The sequence below is a fragment of the Dromiciops gliroides genome, chromosome 4 (assembly GCF_019393635.1).
Source record: "Dromiciops gliroides isolate mDroGli1 chromosome 4, mDroGli1.pri, whole genome shotgun sequence".
NCBI classification, from domain to species: Eukaryota; Metazoa; Chordata; class Mammalia; order Microbiotheria; family Microbiotheriidae; genus Dromiciops; species Dromiciops gliroides.
In genome coordinates, this window is record NC_057864.1 from 110,799,435 (window position 1) to 110,815,347 (window position 15,913).

Below are 15,913 nucleotides of genomic sequence, written 5' to 3' on the forward strand. Positions count from 1 at the left end.
TCAGAGTTGCCCTCAAGGAGGAACTAATACCACCTACCCAACTGGGTGGAGTAATCTATTTAATTTGGGCAATAAATGAGCCTAACACTCATCAGCATTGGCTCAAACCTCAATCTCAATAGAATTGGATCAAGGAGGGAATAACATACACAGTCAATTGGGGGAGTAATCTCTCTAACCCTGCAGGAAAATAGATGGGGAAGGGGATAAAGAGAGAGGGGCAAAAGAAGAAGGCAGAGTGGGGGAGGGGACAGACAGAAGCAAATCCCTTTTTGAAGAGTGATAGGATGAAAGAAGATGGATAATAGAATAAATATCATGGGGAAGGAAATAGGATGGAAAGGAAGCAGTTAACAATAGTAATGAAAATAGATGAAAAGGGGGGAAATTGGTACAAAAAATATTTATAGCAACTCTTGGTGGAGGCTAAGAATTGAGAATTAAGAGAATGCTCATCAATTGAGGAATGACAAGAAGCTGTGATATATGATTGTGGTGGAATGGTCTTGTGCTATAGGAAATGACAAACAGGATGATCCCAGAAAAACCTGGAAAGACTCATAAACTAATGTATAGTGAAGTGAGCAGAGCTGGGAGGACATTGTGCATAGTGACAGCAGTATTGTTCAATGAGCAATTGTGAATAACTTAACTACTTTCAGCAATGAAATGATCCAAGGCAATCCCAAGGGACAAATGAGGAACCTTACTATCCACTGCCATAGAAAGAACTGATAAAAAGAACACTTGTGGATTGTACATATATAATAACTTCGTTGTGGTCTTGTGGAGGGGGGAGGAAAGGGAGGGAGGAAGAAAAATTTAGAACTCTAAATCCTATGAAAATGAATGTTGAAAACTACCCTTACATGTAACTGGAAAAATAAAATAAATGTTCGTTGCTAAAAAATTAAAAAATAAAATTTTTAATGAAATCAGAAGACCTAAGTTTTAAATCACATTCCCACCATTTACTACTTATGTAACCTTAGAAAAACTACTTAACCTCTCTGGTCTCAGTTTCCTCATCTATATAATGAAGGGGGCAGTCCTGATGGGTTCAGAGATACCTTCCAAATGTATTCTAAATTGGTGCTTCTGTGAAGCACCTATAGTATCTGAGTCTTAGAAGTATTTCAGTGCTCAAATGAAATAATACATGTACACAATAATAGCACATTGAGTGATGATCAACTGGGATAGACTCTGCTCTTCTCGGCAATACAATGATCCAGGCAGTTCCCAAAGACACATAATGGAAAATGTTCTCCACATCCAGAAAAAGAACTATGGAGTCAGAATGCAGATTGAAGCATACAATTTTCACTCTATTTTGTTGTTGTTGCATTTTCTCTCTTGTGGTTTTTCCCTTTTGTTCTGATTATTCTTTTACAACATGACTAATATGGAAATATGTATAACATGATTGTACATATATAACCTATATCAGATAGCTTGCTCTCCTGGGGAAGGGGGAGGGAGGAAGAAAATTTCGGGCACTCGAAAACCTCCAAAAGTGAATGTTGAAAATTATCCTTACATGCAATTGGAAAAAATACTATTAAGAAAAAAACAAACAAATGTATAGTGCTTTGCAAATTTCAAAATACATGTCATAATGGATAGAGTGCTGGGCTTGGAGTTAGAAAACTTTGGTTTAATTGCTTAGGAATTACATTGTAAGTCAGACAGGTTGCTGTTTATGATAGTGGAGTTTCTACATCGGGATTATTATCCAACACTGATAAAAACCACAGATCTTTGATGTGTTTATTTATATAAATTGTCAGTTATTAAAATGTAACAACAAACTATGTTACTTAAAATTAGGACAAAAAGATCATTTATCAAAGTGCCTGTTTGTATATAACCTTCCTTATGGCTTTTCTTTTTTTCTGATAAAAATATTTTATTTTTTTCCAGTTACATGTAAAGATAGCTCTCAACATTTGTTTATACAAGCTTTCCAATTTCAGATTTTTCTCCTTCCCTTCCTCCCTCCCCCCTCCCCTAGACAGCAGGTAATCCGATATACGTTATATATATATAATAACATTAAACACATTTCTGCATTAGTCATGTTATAAGAGAAGAATCAGAGCAATAAGGAAAACCTCAAAATAGAGAAACAACAGCACCAAAAACAAAAGAAATAATATTGTTCAATCAGCATCTATACTCCACAGTTCTTTTTTTTTTCTGGATTTGGAGATCCCCTTCCATCATGAGTCCCCTGGAACTCTCCTGTACCATTGCATTGGTGAGAAGAATCTAGTTCATCACAGTTGATCAACACACAATGTTGATGATGCTGTGTATAATGTTCTCCTGGTTCTGCTCATCTCACTCATCATCAGTTCATGTAAGTCCTTCCAGGTTTCTCTGAAATCCACTTGATCATCATTTCTTACAGCACAATCTTATTCCATTACATTCATATATCACAACTTGTTCAGCCATTCCCCAATTGATGGGCAACCCCTCAGTTTCCAATTCCTAGCCACCACAAAAAGAGCAGCTATAAATATTTTTGTACATGTTGGTCCTTTTCCCTTTTTTATGATCTCCTTGGGAAAAAGACCCAAAAGTGGTATTGCTGGGTCAAAGGGTGTGCACAGCGTTATAGCCCCTTGGGCATAATTCCAGATTGCTCTCCAGAATGGTTGGATCAGTTCACAGCTCCACCAACAATGCATTAGTGTTCCAATTTTTCCACATCTTCTCCAACATTTATTATTTTCCTTTTTTGTCATATTAGCCAATCTGATAGGTGTCAGGTGGTACCTTAGAGTTGTTTTAATTTGCATTTCTATAATCAATAGTGATTTAGAGCATTTTTTTCATATGGGAATAGGTAGCTTGATTTCTTCATCAGAAAACTGCGGGGCAGCTAGGTGGTGCAGTGGATAGAGCACCGGCCCTGGAGTCAGGAGTACCTGAGTTCAAATCCGGCCTCAGACACTTAACACTTACTAGCTGTGTGACCCTGGGCAAGTCACTTAACCCCAATTGGCCTCACTAAAAAAAAAAAAAGAAAAACAAAACTGCCTGTTCATATCCTTTGACCATTTCTCAATTGGGGAATGACTTGGATTCATATAAATTTGATTTAGTTCCCTATGTATTTTAGAAATGAGGCTTTTATTAGAAGTACTGGCCATAAAAATTGTTTCCCAGCTTTCTGCATCCCTTCTAATTTTGGATGCATTGCTTCTTTTTTGTACAAAACTTTTTTAATTTAATATAATCAAAATCAGCCATTCTGCATTTCATAATATTCTCTATCTCTTGTTTGGTCATAAACTATTCTCCTTTCCAAAAATCTGAAAAGTAGACTATTCTTTCCTCCCCTAATTTACCTATCGTATCACCTCTTATGTCTAAATCATGTACCCATTGGTCTATGCAGAATTTCTGCCATACTATCTTCCCAGTTTTCCCAGTGGTTTTTGTCAAATACTGAGTTCCTATCCAAGAAGCTGGAGTCTTTAGGTTTATCAAAGACTACGTTATATGTGAATCTGACATGTTCTCTGAGCCATTTTTCTGGTGGTGAGAATGCAATCCATATTCTTTCATCTTCCCCACGAGATTTATGTTCTGCACATCTGAGGACCATGGCTGAGGTCAGAATGAATTGGGGAATGAAGAATAGAGTGTATCAGACTTATGCTTTTGGCTTCATTAGCACCATATTCTCACTTAGTGAGCCAACTAACATAGATCACATGGGGCTGTGCTAGTTACTATAGAGAATAATTGATTAAAGTAGTTTTGGTTCCCTAGAGTTTGGAATTGGACACAAACATGCAGAGAAGCTAGAGAAAAAGTCAGAAAAAAATGAACTAAATCACAGACAGGCAAAGGATTTGTTTCTATGTGGCATGGGTAAGTGCATTTTGAGGATGGAAAGCACTTGCGTGGTGAACTTGGAGAGATTATCTCTGCTCCTCAGATTAATCCCAGAAGATCTATTGGAGGAGCTAGGCATTTTAATAGCCATTTGAATTGGTTGACTTCTCTGAAAGTAGGGACATTCCAAAAAGATTACACATATTAAGAGAAAAGGTCTGCAAAGGAGTATAAATCATTAGGAGCCTATCAATTAGGTAGTAGCTAAACAAATTGTGGCACATGCAGGTGATAGAATATTACTGTGCTATAAAAATGGTAAACATGATGAATAGAGAGAATCACGGAAAAATTTATAAGAACTGATGAAGAATGAAGTAAGCAGAACCAGGAAAAAAGTATACAAAATGACTACAACAATATAAAGGAAGAATATAACCACCACAACCAATTGCAAATTAATATTTCAAAATTATAAAGAACATGGTTGGCCCCAGAGAATAGATATGAAGATTGGAATGATTGGAATAATGCCACCTGCTGGAGGACCTTACTGTAAAGAGTTCTGCCCATGAAGCAAAGGTCTTTGAGGGCAAGACCAGGAGTCTTTCTTTGGCATCAGGAAGTGACACGGGCTAGTGGGAGGAGGAAGGAAGAGACTGGCGCTGGGTCCTCAGGCTCTTTCCTTTGGACTCTGGTGGAGAGCGGAGCTAGAAATGTGCTCTCCCTTTAATAGATAGAGGAATCTAGGCCTTTCTTCTCTCTTTACCAAATCTTATTCTCCTTAATAAATGCTTAAAAGTCTAACTCTTGCTAAAGCTTATAATTTATTGGCGACCACTCATTAGATATTTTAGACAGACTAGCTAGAATTTTAGCCCTTAACAAGATAGTTCCCCCTACACCTCTCCAGAAGCAAGAGGGTTCTTGGGGGAAGGTGAGAAAGAGAGCAAGCAGCAGCAACAATCATCCACCATCATCATATTAAATGTCTACTATATGCCTGGAACTAAGCTAAGCATTTTACAAATACATCATTTAATCCTCAAAACATCCCTGGAAAGTAAATGTTGTTATCCTGTTTTATAGTTGAGGAAACTCAGGCAGATAGCAGTTAAGTGACTTGCCCAGAGTCAGGCAAAGATTTGAACTCAGGTCTTCCTGACTCCAAACTCAGCTCTTTATCCATTGCTTGGGATATTTTATGATTTCAGATTTTTCCAATATATTCATTGATTTTAAAGAATTTATTTCTGCTTTTTTTTCTTTAAAAAATCCTTTGTTACATGGATTGACTCAGGGAAGAGGAGGAAGATAGGGAAATTTAGGCATTGTAAAAACAAAGATACTAACAAATTTTAAAGAAAAGTTCTGTTTATGGGGATAATAAAATCTAGAGCTGTTCTCAATTTTATTTTCAATTTTATTAAAGATTCTAAGGAATCTACTCCAAATTCATGTTTTTACAAATGAGAAACTGAGGCCCAGGGAATAAAAGTGAATTGCTAAAAATTACCAAGTAGTAAATAAGAAGCCTTTTTTTAAAAGCTGGCATTTACATCGCACTTTAAGATTTACTAAGCACTTTCTATTTCTGATCTTATTCCACTTTCCCAATTGCCCTGTGAAGTATAGGTACTATTATATTACCCCCACAAAGACAGAGAAACAGAGATGGATAGAGGTTGCTAGTCTAGTCCAGCATCAGAACTAGCAAGTGTCTGAGGTGAGATTTAAATCCAGATCTTGATTCCAAGTAGAGTGTCCTATCCACTAGGCTAACCTGTCTCCCTCCCCCTGCACTAAAGCTCTACTCTGATGCTTCATCATCAAATTAAGAACTCTGGGTTCTCAAGGGCTGATCCTCCCTTCTTACTCCTTACTAAGACTGGAGATCAATGTCCCCTACCCTGTGTAGACCCAGTATTTGAACTGAAGTTTCCTCACTGCAAATCCAGTGTTCTCAGGCCTTCCTGATTTTTACTATTAGTAATAAACATTTCCTGGTTGTTTTGGGACAGGCTCAGCATCTCTCCCCACAAGCTCGCCGTCGACTACATGCCATTCTGGCTGGTGCCTCCACATCAATGCTGATTCTGTCCAACCTGGTGTTTCTTGGGGGAAATGAAGTTGGAAAAATCTACTGGAATAGAATCTTTTTACAAGGTAAGTCATGCGGCTTTGTAGCTCTGGAAAGGACTCTTTATTTTTTAAATAATAAACTTTTTTATTTATAGTTTTGGGTTCCAATTTTTAAACCAATTTCCCTCCCTCTCCTCCCCCATCCTGAGGCAGCAAACAATCAGATATGGGTTCTACATGTGTGATTATGTAAAACACTACCATATTTATCATTTTGTAACCAATGATAAAGCAATAAGCAAACCTGATTAAAAGGGGAAAATGAAAGAAAGTGAAAAATAGCATGCTTCAGTCTGTTTCATCAATATCAGTTCTTTCTTTAGAGATGGATATTATGCTTCATCAATAGTCCTTTGGGATTGTATTGAATTATTGTATTATTGAGAATAGTCAAGTCATTCACAGTTCTTCATCAAACAATATTGCTGTCTCTGTATACAATGTTCTTTTGGTACTGCTTACTTCACAATACATCATTTCATACAAGTCTTTCCAGGCCGTTCTGAAGTCATCCTGCTTGTCATTTCTTATAGCACAATAATATTCCATCACATCATACACCCCAGTTTGTTTAGCCATTCCCCAATTGATGGGAATCTCTTTGATTTCCAATTCTTAGCCACCACAAAAAGAGCTGTTAGGAATATTTTTGTACAAATAAGTCTTTTTTTGCTTTTTGGGGATATCTTTGGGATATAAGCCTAGCAGTGGTATTGCTGGATCAAAGGGTATGCACAGTTCTATAGACCTTTGGGCATAGTTCCAAATTGCTCTCCAGAATTGTTGGATCTTTTCACAACTCCACCCAACAGTGGATTAGTGTCCCAGCCTTCCCACATCCCCTCCAACAACCAATATTTTCCATTTTTGTTATATTTGCCACTCTGATAGGTGTAAGGTGATACCTCAGAGTTGTTTTAATTTGCATTTCTCTGATCAATAATGATCTGGAGCATTTTTTCATTTGATTGTAGATAGCTTTGATTTCTTTGTCTGAAAACTGCCTGTTCATATCCTTTTACTGTTTATCAATTGGGGAATGAATTGTATTTTTTTTATAAATTTTATAAATTTGATTCAATTCTTGAGAAATGAGGCTTTTATCAGAGATATTTGTTTCAAAATTTTTTCCCCAGTTTTCTCCTTTCCCTTGTAATCTTAGTTACATTAATTTTGTTTGTGCAAAAGCTTTGTAATTTTATATAATCAAAATGATCTCTTTTACATTTCATTTTACTCTCTATAACTTCTTTGGTTCTAAATTCTTCCCCTACCCATAAATCTGACAGATAAACAATTCCATGATCTTTTTAATTTTTTTTTATTGAATAGAATTTTATTTCCAAAATATATGTAAAAACAAATTTAATATCAATTTTTAAAAATTTGTGTTCCAACTTCTATTCCTCCTCCATTCCCACCACCCCACCCAGCATTTCAAACTCCAGCATTTCAAAATAAGTTATATCTGAGTCATGGAAAACATTCCCACATTAGCTAGGTTGTGAGAGAAAATAGTAAAAAAACCCAAAAAAACCCTCAAACTTCAGATTAAGGAATTGTCAAAGAGGAAAAGAAAAATTAAAAAAAAAATGTGTTTCCATCTATTTTCAGATACTATGACTTCTTTCTCTGTAATTGTTTTTGCCATTTTCATAAGTCCTTCAGAGTTATATTGGATCATTGCCATGCTGAAAATAACCACATTGCTTCCCAGCAGATCATCTTACACTATTGCTGTTATTTTGTATACAGTACATTTCACTCTGCTTTAGTTCATGTTGGTCTTTCACAGGTTTTTCTGATAATATCCTGTTCATCATAACCTGAATAAAGTACCTTGAACTTGACAAAGAATTTTCTTCATATTAGCCCATCAAAGTAGGTACCATAACGTTTTGCCATTATAATCAATCATCATAACTATCTCCCTCCATCCTATTCCCTTCCCATGATATTTACTCTATTTTCTATCTTTTTTTTTTTTTTAGTGAAGCAATTGGGGTTAAGTGACTTGCCCAGGGTCACACAGCTAGTAAGTGTTAAGTGTCTGAGGCCAGATTTGAACTCAGGTACTCCTGATTCCAGGGCCGGTGCTCTATCCACTGCGCCACCTAGCTGCCCCTATTTTCTATCTTCTTTTAACCTATTCCTCCTCAAAAGTGTTTTACTTCTGACTGTCCCCTCTGCGCTCCCTTTTTTTCACCCTTCCTTCCATATCCTCTTCCCCTCATACTTTCCTGTAGGGTCCTTTAATTTGCTTATGGTATCATCCTTTATGTGTAAGTCATATACCCATTTTGACTTTATTTTAGTATACAGTGTGAGATGTTGGTCTATACCTAGTTTTTTACCATACTGTTTTCCAGTTTTCCCAGCAGTTTTTGTTAAATAATGAATTTTTTGTTCCAAAAACTTAGATCTTTGGGTTTATCATATACTAAATTAATACAGTCATTTACTATAGTGTAATTTCTATCTAGTCTATTCCAATGATCTACCTCTCTATTTCTTAGACAGTACCAGAGTGTTTTGATAATTACCGCTTTATAATATAGTTTTAACATCTGGTATTGCTAGACCACCTTTCATATGTTTTTCATTGATTCCCATGATATCCTTGAACTTTTGTTTTTCCAGATGAATTTTGTTATTATTTTTCTAGCTATATAAAATATTTTTGATAGTTTGATTGGTATATCACTAAATAAATAAATTAACTTAGGTAGATTGTCATTTTATTATATTGGCTCTACCTACCATGAGCAATTAAAATTTTTCCAGTTTTTTAGATCTGAGTTTATTTCTGCATACTCTTTAATTTCTAGGACAAACCAGCATCCAGAGTATGGAATGTGATCTCAAACCATTCCCATATTGTCAAATTCATCATGCTCATGTCAAATACTTTGGTGAGGTTGGGAGCTCTGCCTGAGCACTCAGTATGGTTAAGAAACTTGTCCATGGTCGTGCAGCAACAAGGATCAGAGGTGGGATTTAAACCCAGGTCTTCTGATCTAAAGTCCAACATCTAGCCTTTGTATATGCATTCAAGAAATATGGCCTATACAGAAGTTAGTAAAAAAAAAAGCTCATTGATCATCACTGAACATGTGTGCTATACACTAAGTAGAGGCACCCATTTTCATGCATCTAATTAGATATTTTCATTTAATGAGGCATAAGTATGGCATAATGGAAAAAGCAATGGATTTGGAGTCAAAGAAGCTGGACTAAAATCTTGACTTTGCCACTTCCTAGATACTTAGTTTAAGCATATGGGTGATGCAGTGGGTACAGTGTGGGACCCATCATCAGGAAGACCTTAGTTCAAATCCAGACACAAATCTTTAGTATCTGTCTGTCCCTGAGCAAGTCACTTCATCTCTGTCTGACTCAGTTTCCACATTCATAAAATGCACTTACCTCCAACTTTGTTATCAGCATAAAATGAGAAAATATTTGTAAAGCACTATGCTAATATTAAAGTGCTATATAAATGCTAGCTATCATAGATTTATAACTATGGGCAAGTCACTTAGCCTTTCTTGGCCTCAGTTTCTTCATTTATAAATAGAATCAGTTGTGCTAGGTGACTTCTGAGACACCTTCTGCTCTAACTCTATGCTTCTATCATTTTAATGTCAAGTAATATCTCAGATGATCATAGCAACAGATGTTTTTATACCATTTTTCCTGTCCTTGCTATTACTTCTATAATTTCCTTTTCTCTCTCAAGATCCTTTAGTGTATGTGTAGCCCAGCCCGCACTGGTGACTCCATTTAGCTCCTTGAAAAAACCTCCTGGCATTTTAGAAGCCCCCTAGAATCACTGCTCTTACAAGATCCCACTTTCAGCATAGAGGCTCAAAGATCACCATTCCTGCCTGCTGCAAAGATCCAATTTAATATCAGCTGGCTCCAAAGTTTTAGTCTCTAACATTTAACTTTTTCCCCCAATTAATACAAATTTGTTTGGCTGGGGCTCATAGTTAACTGTACGTTAAATGGATCAGCTTAGCATCGCCAGCTAAGCTAAGTGGGCAGCTGTGTGTTGACATAAGGGAGGTGTCTACTCGGAAGTTCTGGAAGTTCTGGTGAGAAAAATCATGTCATTCGTTGATTGTCGTTTATTTATAGTCAAGATTTCTTCTCTGAGGCTGTGACTAATAGTTGCACCAGCTCCCTGAGGGAATTAGAAGCACTCAGACATCGTGCTTTTTTGCCCAACTTCCCAAATTTTTAAGAGAACAGATTGACTTTCTCAGTTGCTAACCCTTCCCTCCCCAGTGCTGTAGCCTGTTGCCTGTTGATTTTCATTGGCAAGGGTCTTCCCAAGTGGTTGAGCAGAGAATTGCCATACCTAGTCTATTACTCCTTACCTCCTCAGGTTTCCAGAGGAGGCCTTTGCTGTGTTCCAGGCAGAAATAAATAGCATAGTAAGGGCTGCTGGACCAACAATGATTCTTTGGCAGGACTGGGGAGCCTTACACTAGGAGGTTCTGCTAGCAAGTTATTGCTCTACCTTCATCTCTCCACCTCACTGTCATAATTAGCTCTTATTGAGTGGAAGACAATAGGCAAGGTGACCTTTTGGCTATCGGCTCATTGTTCTTTTGGGAAAAAAAAAAAAAAGCTTTAACAGATTTTAACAGAGGGGATGGGTGCATAGGTTTGAAAGAGAGACACTCCTTGGATGGGAAGGACCATTTCTTATACCCAAATAAGGAACAACCAACAACTGAGCTCTTCAGTGACTAGTGGCTATATGATCTGACTGCCATAAACTCCACCCCAACCTCTCAGCAAAATCAAAGCATGTATCATCAAATGTCCTCTTTCTCTGCCAGATTTAAAGTCACTCAAGTAGGTTAAGAATCAGAGATTCCAGCTGTCCTGCCACCAGGTGAGAGTTAGTCTAGGTCTGGACATGCCAATTGACCTTGCCTTGTACTGTGTCCTCATGGAATTTTGCCCTAGGGTTGTCCCATGGGTCTCTGGTACTCCAGCCTGGAGAATGAAACCTGAAGTCAGGTCCAGCTCAGCTCCACTCAGTGGACATCTTCTGATGGAAAGCTTAATCAATCAACCAATCAACTAATAAACATCTTTAAGGGCACACTATGTGATAGGCACTGGACTAGTTGCTGGGGATTCAAAGGCTTCACCTGTCTTACCAAACTAATTACCTATGATGGGAGTTAGCATGACATCATAGATAGAACGTTGGCTTTGATGTCAGGAAAAGCTAGGTTCAACTACTGGCTGTGTGATCCTAGACAAGTACCCTAATTTCTCAATGCTTTAGACAACTCTCTATGACTTTGAGTTGCAGAGAAATGATCAACCTTCATTGGTAGAGGAAGTGAAATGGTATGCCTGGTTCCTGGCACATGCTCTATGTTCCAGTCAAATTGACCTGCTTGTCTCGTGATGTAAAATACTGTCTACTTCTAGATAGAGAACTGATGGCATCTGAATTCAGCTTGAAGCATCATTTTTTTTTTCTATTTTTCTTGATTTTTTTTTTTTGTCTCAACATGGCTAATGTGGAAATGTTTTGCGTAACTTCATATGTATAAAGAGTATCACATTTCTTCACTTCCGAATTGGCGGGGGAGGGGTTGAGAAAGGAAGAGAATTTGGAATGGAAAACAAAATTGAAATTAAAAGAAAGGAAGAAAAACCTGGCTTACTTGCATTTCTAAGTAAGATAGATTCCAGCCCCCACCTTTGAGTTTTTGCACTGTCCCTCATACCTAAAATGCTCATACCTGGAATTCTCACCTCTGCCTTTTAGACTTTTTAAAGCTCAGCTCAGGTAGTGCCTTCTATATAAAACATTTTTAAGCCTCTTCCCAGCTGTTGATATTCTATCCCAACATACTTTTTTTCTTTTTCTTTCTTTTTTTTTTTTTTTGGTGGGGCAATGAGGGTTAAGTGACTTGCCCAGGGTCACACAGCTAGTAAGTGTCAAGTGTCCAAAGCTGAATTTGAACTCAGGTCCTCCTGAACCCAGGGCCAGTGTTTTATCCTCTGTGCCACCTAGCTGCCTCCAACACACTTTTAATTTACTTTTACCCAAATTATTTTTATTTACTTTATATAGAGATTTTGTGTTCACTTGTCTATTTGCTTGTTGTTTCCCTTTAACAAAATATAAGCTCCTTAAAAGAGGGGACTGTTTCATTTTTTTCTAGTATTTGATATATGCCTTATACATAGTAGATGTTTAAGAAATTCTTGAGATGGACTGAATTGAGTTCATCTTAACCCCCTCACCCCCTGCCAATGCATCTAAACTCCTAAATCATTGACCAAAAGATGTGACACACAAAAAGATCGCATAACTTGAAGGAGAAAAGAGAGAAAGGAACAATGTTTGATGCTTCCCTCTTTCCTCTTAGATTCAGAGCATTTTAAAATGTTTTAAATGATTTGTATTAATATCTTTTGTTTTGATACCACCTACATTTCCTGACATTTCTCCTCCTTCTCCCAGAGAGCAATTGCTTCTAACAATTAAAAATAAGAAAAAAGAAGTTCATTAAAACTAGCCAACATTTCAGAGAAGTCTGATATTACATGTAGTATTTTACATCCATATCCCCCCTCCTCTTCAAAGAAGCTGGTGGTAGGAGTGGAGAGGAAGGTGCATTCTCACATCTACTTTGGGAGCCAAGCTTGGTCATTATGATTTTGCAGCATTCAGTTTCAAGTTGAGACTGAGCATCAGTTTTGTGTTTTCCAGTTCACTCTGGGAATGTGATTTCTAGAAAGGTCCTTATTTTAATAAAATTTCACCACAATGAAGGCCCTGAGGATTTGATTATAAGATGACTTGTCTGAGGCCTTGGAAAGCAAAGAGTCATTTGGGAGACCTGCATTCCTCACAGCTAATGAAAGGTAGATATTTGCAGGGTTGGGGTGGGGAGTGAAGTGGGGCACTAAGGATTCAGGTCCTTGCATGGAGAGATGGTCCCAGCTGCATCCTATAAGCACTAAGGAGATGACATGGGGTTATCTAACACTCCCCTTTCAGTTCAGGGTTTTAATCACAGGGTTTGCTTTGCTTCTAGCTTAGCTGCAAAGGCAGGCAGCAGCAGTTTTTAAAAGTCTCCAATCTATTTTCTGTAAGGTTTTACAGGGCTTCTTTTAATACGAAGCAGACTTTTTTTTTCCCCACTATGTAACCCAAGAAAAGTTGACATGGTGCAGTGGAAAGTGTGTGTTTGTGTGGATATGTCTATGTGTGTGTGTGTATAAACATACACACATACACACACACACACAGCATTAGGAGATCTGGGTCAACTTCATTCCAGGATTGCCTTTAAATAACTATGAACTTGTGACTTCACCTCTTGGCCATCAGGTTCCTCATCTGTAAGAGTAGGTGTGGCCAGGAACTATGTCTTATCTAAATTTTGTATTTCCCTCAGTTCCTAGGCCAGTGAATATTTATTGAATTGAATCAAATTAAGTCAACATTTAAGACACCCTTGAGGAAAAGACAGAATTGCTCTCTGGGGTCCTAAGGTGTTACTTTTTTTTTTTTTGGTGAGGCAATTGGGGTTAAGTGACTTGCCAAGGGTCACACAGCTAGTTAGTGTCAAATGTCTGAGGCCAGATTTGAAATCAGGTGCTCCTGACTCTAGGGCCGGTGCTCTATCCACTGCGCCACCTAGCTGCCCCCTTTATTTTATTTTATTTCATTTCATTTCATTTCATTCATTCATTCATTCATTTATTCATTTATTTACTTATTTATCTATTCATTCATTCATTTATTTATTTATTTTTGGTGAAGGGTGATACTTTTGTAAATGGTTTTTAATCAGTCAGCCTTGCTCCTGAGATTGGAAAAGAGAAGCTTATTTCCTTCTAGAGGGAAGATCACAACCAATGGAGTTATCTGTTCCCTGATTTTTGTTGCTATGGAATATGAGTACTGAACAGAGATCTGGCCTACTAATTAGAGAGAAAGCTGGGTTCAAGCCCCACTTCTGTTAATTTCTGTGTGACTCTGGGCAAATCTCTCAGTGCAAAATGCAGTTCTCTATGATTATAAATTGCAGAACTCATGCTGATCTGCATTGATAGAAGAAATGTCTTCACCAGTGAAATCACAGTTCTCGTCCCCTTCTCCCACATAAATTTTGTTTTGTTTTGTTTTTAATTTGTAATGGTTGTTTACTACACCTGGTAGAGTGGGTAGTGTTCTTGATCTCAGAGTCAGAAAGGCCAAGGTTCAAATTCCCCTTTACACATGCACTAGCTGTGTGATTTTAGTCTATGTCTCAGTTTCCTCATCTGTAAAATTAGGGATTTGACTTGTTGACCTGCTAGGTCTCTTCCAGATCTAAATATATGATCCTTATATATTTATATTTATATTTATATATATGCATGTGTGTTGTGTGTATATTATATATATGTGTGTGTACATATATATATTTCAGTTACATATAAAAATAATTTTTAACTTTTGTTTTAAGTTATAAATTCTCTCTATCCTTCCCATATCTCTTCTTGAGAGGGCAAGCAATTTGATATAGACTATACATATGCAGTCAGGCAAAATATATTTCCATATTAGCCATGTTGCAAAAAAAACCCTAAGGAAACCCCCCCAAAAAACCCTAAGGAAAGTAAAGTTTAAAAAATATGCCTAGATCTGCATTCAGAGTCCATTAGTTCTTTCTCTGGAGGTGGATAGCATTTTTCATGATCCCTTTGTAATTATCTTGGATCATTGTATTGTTGAGAATAGCTAAGTCATTTGCAATTGATCACTGTTAAAATATTGCTGTTACTGTGTTACAGTGTTCTCCTGGTTCTGCTCACTTCACTTTGTGTGAGTTTATATAAGTATTCCCAGGTTTTTCCAAAATCATCCTAATCTTCATTTCATATAGCAAAATAATATTCCATCACAATTATATACCACAGTTTGTTCAGCCATTCCCCAAATTATGGGCTTCTCCTTGATTTCCAATTCTTTGCACTCATAAAAGGCTGCGATAAATATTTATGTACAAAAATTCCTTTTCCTTTTTCTTTCATCTCTTTAGGATACTGACCTAGTAGTGGTATTGCTGGGTCAGAGGCTATGGACAGTTTTATAGCACTTTGGGATAGTTCCAAGTTGTTCTCCAGAGTAGTTGGATAACAACTCCACCAACAATGCTTTAGTAAGACCCAGATCTTTAAAAGAACTTAGAATGGTTACATAGAGATGGAAATAGGGTCAAAAAGTCTTTTGTTCTCAAAGAATGTCTACATAGAATTCATTCCAAACTCTGCTAAGAATGTGCCCTTTTACATAGGAATTTCAGTAAAGAAAGGTATCAAGCTTCCCTGGGTGACCCAAGGTGGTGTTACTCCTTGTGTAGGTTAAGCATTTCATAATATTGAGACCTGAGTGAACAACTGAGCACCCTACTTTTGTATGCTTGGATGGACCTGTGATTTCATTCATGTGAATACTCATCCACTGGTACAAGTCCTAAGACACTGCTGCCTTGTCTGTGCTGTTTAATTCTTGTTTGTATCCTTTGAGTAATCTATGATTGTGAATTTTAGTGCAATCATGGACTGCATTAGGAAGGGTACAACCTCCAGGACTGGGTAGGTAGTGGCTTCACTGTGCTCTGTCCTCATCCTGAATCCTGTTCAGTTCTAGGTAGTGGAGTTTAAGAAGGACATTGCTGAGTTGGAGAGTATCCAGGGAAGGGAAATAAGAATGGGAAAGAGCCTTGAGTCACATGAAGATAGGTTGAAGGAACTGGGTATATTTAGCCTAGACAAGAGAAGAATTAGAGAGGCATGAGTGCTGTCCTCCAGTATTTGAAGGGTTGTCATGTGGAGCAGGGATTAAATTTGTTCTGTTTGGCCCCACAGGGCAGAACCAGGAGCA

At 37.4% G+C, this 15,913-nt stretch overlaps 1 protein-coding gene across 1 annotated transcript in view; it reads left to right on the forward strand.

Moving 5' to 3' along the window:
- HHAT (hedgehog acyltransferase) overlaps positions 1-15,913 on the forward strand; it is a 535,206-nt gene that overhangs the window by 394,837 nt on the left and 124,456 nt on the right. Inside the window, exon 12 of the mRNA XM_043999913.1 lies at positions 5,874-6,018. Within this exon, the coding sequence (XP_043855848.1) occupies positions 5,874-6,018 (145 nt within the window). The remainder of the gene's footprint in view (positions 1-5,873; positions 6,019-15,913) is intronic.